We start from the raw sequence: 6,271 nt of genomic DNA, 5'->3' as shown, positions 1-6,271 counted from the left end.
ATATGCAGGGCAGGGAATCATCAATTAGTAATAAAATTAATAATTAACAATTCTGCCGGGTAGCTCAGTATGAAAAAAACCTTCTTATATCGCTATCAATCTGGAGTAATAATTTGTAGTTTTGAAATCAGTAGTTCCTTGACTGCTATTTCTGAATTCTCAGTATGTTGGAGAAGCAGGTTACTGTCAATCCCTATATATTTATAATTATATATATTTATATATATATTTGTGTGTGTATCTCTCTCTCTATCTCTCTCTCTCTTTCTCTCTCTCTCTCTCTTTCTTTCTCTCTCTCTCTCTCTCTCTCTCTCTCTCTGTATATATATATATATATATATATATATATTATATATACATGTAATCATTGAGTCCTACCAATGTGCTACTCTTTGCAGTGTGCCGAGAGGCCTGCGTTGTGTTTGCCAAAGATGGTGACAGCTGTATTTTCTCACAAGACATTGGGACCGTGATGCGAGCGATCGGTTACAGTCCGACAGAAGCTGAAGTGAAAAATATTCGAGATGCCATTGATAGCAGTGGTAGGTAACGAATGATTCATTATTTGATTTCTTGTCTGTTGTTATTGTTTAACCCCAGGTTGGCCTGGCTGAGCAGATCTCTAGTCAGATAGGTTCCACACTTGGCACTGTTGTCTTTTCGTCTGTTCAATATCTTGGATTATTTTCTTCCAAGATGTCCTTCCTCTTTTTTATGATGGTGAGAAACGATCTGATGCAGATTTGGCTGCTGTTGACATTTTAGAAAAAATTTACTGCTGCAGTGACAATATTTTGAAAAAAAAGATTTTTTGAATTTAAAGTTATTAAAACACACATGATCCCTCTAATGCAATGGTTCTCAACCAGGGTCCATATAAGATTTCTGGGGTTCCATGCAACAAAACAGTATATTAGAGCCCCTGAAAGAATTTCTGCTTTAGATGTATGTATTGGTCTGTATTGCAAGAAACAGCTGGGTTTCTTTCTCTAACATTTTACATAATTCAACCCACACAAGTTAATGTGTGAAAACCAAAAGAGGAATTTTGAAGGGAGTTCCTATAAAACTAGTTTTTCAACATCTTATGACTATGAGGGTCTGCTAGGATAAAATAGCAAACAAAGGGGTCCATTGATAAAAACTGGCTGAGAATTCCTGATCTAGTGGCGACACCTCTTACAAGGGAGATCATTTGAAGTTGGATTATGAATTTAAAATTTAAATTCAGGAATTATAAGGAGAAGGATGTATGTATGTATGTATGTGTGTATATATATATATAGTGAGTGAAGATGTATATTCTCAAACAGTGTGTATATATATGTACTGGTCGATCAGCGTATGCTAATTTCATGCTTAGTTGTTGTATGTTTGCTGACATTTAGATGAGTTCAGTGTTGGAATGTATATTTGTTGCTTTCAGGAAATCGTAAACTCACCGATCAGGATGTTGTGAGCATCATTTCGAAACAGCAGATAACCCAGGACACAGACGACGAGCTGAAAGAAGCGTTTCGTGTGTTCGACAAAGACGGCAACGGTTACATCTCCTGTGCTGAGCTGCGTCATGTGTTGACGAACCTTGGTGAGAAACTGTCTGATGAGGAAGTCGATGAAATGATCAGGGAAGCTGAGATTACAGCCGACGGAAGAGTTAACTATGATGGTAAGTGTCCATTGGTCAAGAAGTCTGTCAGAGGCATTTGGTTCAGAGTTTAGTCCCATTGTTGGATAGGTATCTCTTATGTTAGCTCATGGTTAACCAAAACCTTGTGAATGAAATGGGGTAGGTTAATAACCCCTTGTCACCTGCTCTTTTTTCAATGTTATAAGCCAGAGTTATTCCCCTTGCTTACACACTAGTTTTGCTAGGATTATCTCCCTTGATATTTTCAAAATCGTTTTTAAACTCATTTTTTCCTTTCCTTCACTTATTAGTCTCCTTGTACACTAATCCCTATTTTCTGAGGTTTTCAGTCAAGATCTTACTGTTCCTCTTTGTTCCAAATTCAAAACCCCTGCCACGCGTCTCACAACTGCTGCCGCCGCCCTTCATTTTATTCTCTCCACAGAGTTTAGCTTACATTTCGGTAACAACTCGATCTTTTGGAAGTATTGTTGTTGTTCTGGTTGAGGCGGCGAGTTGGCAGAAACGTTAGCACGCTGGGCGGAAATGCTTAGCGCTATTTCGTCTGCCGTGACGTTCTGAGTTCAAATTCCGTCGAGGTTGACTTTGCCTTTCATCCTTTCGGGGTCCATTAAATAAGTACCAGTTACGCATTGGGGTCGATGTAATCGACTTAATCCCCTCCTCCCCCAAAATTTCAGGCCTTGTGCATTTAGTAGAAAGGATTATTATTATTATTATTATTATTATTATTATTATTATTATTATTATTATTTATTCAGACAGACATTAAATGACACTGATGTTTTCTTTTTGTTTCAGATTTTGTAAAGATCCTTAGGTCCTAAAGATCTTCGAGTCCTCAATGGGCACCAGTGGGTCCAGCTGGGTCCTGGGGGGGCACACCTGATGATAACTAACAGAGTGACTTCTGCTGACTGGACTCTCTTGTTGGATGGACAATGCATCAGAGGATGGATGGTTGCTGCTGCTACTGCTGCTGCTGCTGTTGCCTTGCTTCTGGGGCGGCTTCTGCTCAGTAAACATTTCTTCATTACACACACACACACACACACACACATCCATTTTTTGATGCACAACATAGATCTCTTACACACATGCACATCTGTGCACACACACACACACACATTCTCTCAACCCTGCCAGTACCCCTCCCCCACTCCCATGCTCTCTGCTTATTTGATTTAAACTTTTGTATCAGATTTAATTAATTTGATGTCACTGCTACTACTACTACTACTACTACTGCTATGTTAGTACTGTATGTCTACTACTACTACTACTACTACTACTACTACTACTGTTACTGCTAATACTATTGTACAACTGCTAATAGTGTGATACTACTACTGCTCTTACTACTACTTCTACTGTTACTGTGGTGGTAGTACTACTGCAAGGCTGTTAGTGGTGGTACTACTACTACTTAACTGCTACAAGTGTGGTACTACAACTGTTCGTACTATTATTACTGCTGCTACCACCACCACCACTACTATAACTACTAGTAGTTACTAGTAGACTTTTGTATGTCTACTACTGCTACCACTGCCATACTTCTATGGACTACTACTACTACTACTACTACTACTGTTATAACATCACCACCTCTCTTTTTTTTCTTTCCTCTTTTCCTCAAAACTGAACACACATACACACTGTACCATACCTGTGGTAACACTAAATATCTAAATTGCTACCCCTCTCCTTACTTGTACCCAAACTACACCCTTTCAAAAACAAAATCACACAAAACACTCAGAGACCCCTCCCCCCCCGACTGCATCCAGAAATCACACCCAGAAATGACACCAACAAAATATGAAACAAAAATACCCAGAATCTAACAAAGTGGTCCCTAATCCCCATTCACCTCAATACATACACCCACCTGACACACTTTCAAAATACCATCTAAACCTCTAATCCCCATTGCCTTGTCTCCTCAAGGAATCTATTTACTTCCCCATCTCTTAAAAACCCTGCCACCCAAACTCTGTCCCCTCTTTATGACTCTGACACCTGTCTGTCTAACAGTTGTTCAGCCTCCACCCCTGTTCATCCTTTATGCCCCTCTCCAGCTCTTTCTCTCTGCTCCAAGCCCTTCTCTCTTCTCTCCTTCTTTACTCCCCCACCCCGTCCTCCCCAATCCATCCTGGACCCTCCACTAAATTAAACTCATCAACTTCAACATTCCCACAGACATTACATAGTAACAACCCACATTCCTGCAGGTTTGTCTCTTGCTTACCTCCCTCCCGCCCCCTTATGTTCTGAGATAATAACATACCTGTCATTTACTGGGGAATTTTTTTGGTGGGGAGGTTAAAATAATCTTGTAACAGCCTCTTCTTTGAAATTTGTAGCCCTGTGCCTGTGTTAGAAAAATCATTGTGAGTATTAGAGTGGAAGACAGAAGAATCGGTAGAGCATCAAACATAATAGTTTGTGGTATTAAGTTTACACACATTTATATTCTTAGTTTGAAATCCTGATGTGGTTGATTTTCATTATTTTGAAGGTCCATAAAATAGATACCAGTTAGATACTGGGGTTGAATTAATTATTCTTGTCACCCCTCCTCTCGTTTTCAAATTTTGTAGACTTGTGCCATTTAAATGAAATTATTATCATTATTAAAGGTGGTGAGCTGGCAGAATCGTTAGCACGCTGGGCAAAATGCCTGGTGGTATTTTGCTTGCTGTTATATTCTGAGTTCAAATTCCGCCGAGGTTGACTTTGCCTTTCGTCCTTTTGGGGTTGATAAATTAAGTACCAGTGAAACACTGGGTCGATGTAATCGACTGTCCTCTTCCCCACAATATCCAGGCCTTGTGCCCTATAAAAGAAAGGATTATTATGACTTCATTTAAGGCTGTGAGCTGGCAGAAACGTTAGCACGCTGGGCGAAATGCTTAGCAGTCTGTCTTTACGTTCTGAGTTCAAATTCCGCCGAGGTCAAATTTACCTTTCATCCTTTTGGGGTTGATTAAATAAATACGAGTTAAGTTCTGGGGTTGATGTAATTGACTTAATCCCTTCCCCCACCAAATTTGAGGCCCTGTGCTTCCAGTAGAAAGGACTATTAATATTATTATTATTGTTGTTGTTGTTATAGCTTTGGGGGAAAACACATTGTGGTTTTTCTTGCTGCTCTTTATGTTCTGAGTTCAAATCCTGCCAAGGCCAGCTTTACCCTTCATCTCCTTTGGGGGATCAATAAAATACCAGTCAACTACTGGTGTCAGTGGTATTCACTAACCTCATTTCCTCCATCAAAGTTGCTGGCCTTGTGCCTCAATTAGAAACATTATTGGTTAATGACAGAAATGGTAGACAGTTGGGCAAATGCCTTGTGGTATTTAGTCCTATCTGTTAATGGAATCCCTACAATCACTCATGCTCTGCCCCTTCTCTCTCTCTCTCTGCCCAGGACCCTGTTTCTTTACATGTATTAATCTGGGGACAGAGAAATTGTTAAGAACATATTTAGAATAAAGAATTTCTGTTATTTTTATCTCTTTGTTGTTGTATTTCTGTTGTTGTTTAACCCAGGGTCAGCTATGATCAAAGCTGTTCTGGACATGACCATCCTTCTGTTTCTTTCTCTTTTTTTGTACTTTTTCTTTCAGACAATGTCTTCTGTCTATGGCAGTGGTTCTCAAACAGACAACTATCAGCCCTTGCTTAATATTTCTGAAAATTTCTCCACTTCTTATCAATAAGAAGATGGAACCAAGATAGCCGTGTCCATATAATTTTTCTACCTTCTCTGTGGTGTTGGACAAGTTTAAAATTTTTAAAATAATGTCCTGCATAGCAAGACATTATCCTTCCTTTAATATAATACACTATGATTAGAAGGAAATTTGGCTCCTATATCCAGCATGTCAAGTGACCACATAATTATTTACAGTCCTGTGTAGTTAAGAAAGCCGTTTCCCAACCACAAGATTTTTGGTTCAGTTCTGTTGTGTGGTTCTTTGGGCTAATATCTTCAGCTATAGCCTTGGGCTGGCCAAAGCTTTGTGAATGGATTTGGTTGATGGAAACTGAAAGAAGTCCATCGCATGTGTATATATATTATCCGTGTGTGTATGTGAGTCTTTGTTTCAGTAGTGCATAATGTTGTAAACGAGTGTCACTCTCATACATGTGGTGTCGTTCGTTCCCCATCTGCAGTGAAAATATGCCCAGCCATGGAGAAATATTACCATATATGGAAACATATGGGCTGGCGACAGGAAGGGCATCCAGTTGTAGGAAGTCTGCCTTAACAAATGCCACCCGACCCATGCAAGCAAGGAAAAGTGGACGTTAAGACGAAACGCTGAGGATGAATGTATTGAAGCCTTTCATGTTTGTGAAGTTGTTTTAAAAAGAACAGAGAGAGGGGACTCGCTGCCATTTGATCCCATAAACGGCCGTTTTCAACTGATTATGTTTACTGATTATGTTTACTGATAAGTTGACGTTTTGTTAAATAAGATGACAACTCATTGCTAACGTTAGCATCACCATCACCATCACCATCACCGCCATCATCATCATCGTTGAAGACTCCAAATCTTTGGCACCACACCCTCCTTTCATCCTCTCTATCATCATTTTCATAATCGT

At 39.5% G+C, this 6,271-nt stretch overlaps 1 protein-coding gene across 4 annotated transcripts in view; it reads left to right on the top strand.

Annotated features, from left to right (window-relative positions):
* The window catches only part of LOC106876554 (calmodulin), a 23,038-nt gene extending 17,870 nt beyond the window's left edge, over positions 1-5,168 (top strand). For all 4 annotated transcript variants that reach the window (XM_014925150.2, XM_014925148.2, XM_014925147.2 and 1 more), the window contains 3 exons: positions 399-542; positions 1,427-1,669; positions 2,453-5,168. In XM_014925150.2, the coding sequence (XP_014780636.2) occupies positions 399-542; positions 1,427-1,669; positions 2,453-2,478 (413 nt within the window). In that variant the 3' untranslated portion in view covers positions 2,479-5,168. The remainder of the gene's footprint in view (positions 1-398; positions 543-1,426; positions 1,670-2,452) is intronic.
* Positions 5,169-6,271: the final 1,103 nt, after the last annotated feature.

Source organism: Octopus bimaculoides, chromosome 11 (genome assembly GCF_001194135.2).
Source record: "Octopus bimaculoides isolate UCB-OBI-ISO-001 chromosome 11, ASM119413v2, whole genome shotgun sequence".
In the NCBI taxonomy this organism is placed as follows: Eukaryota; Metazoa; Mollusca; class Cephalopoda; order Octopoda; family Octopodidae; genus Octopus; species Octopus bimaculoides.
This window is presented reverse-complemented; position numbering and strand designations above follow the sequence as displayed.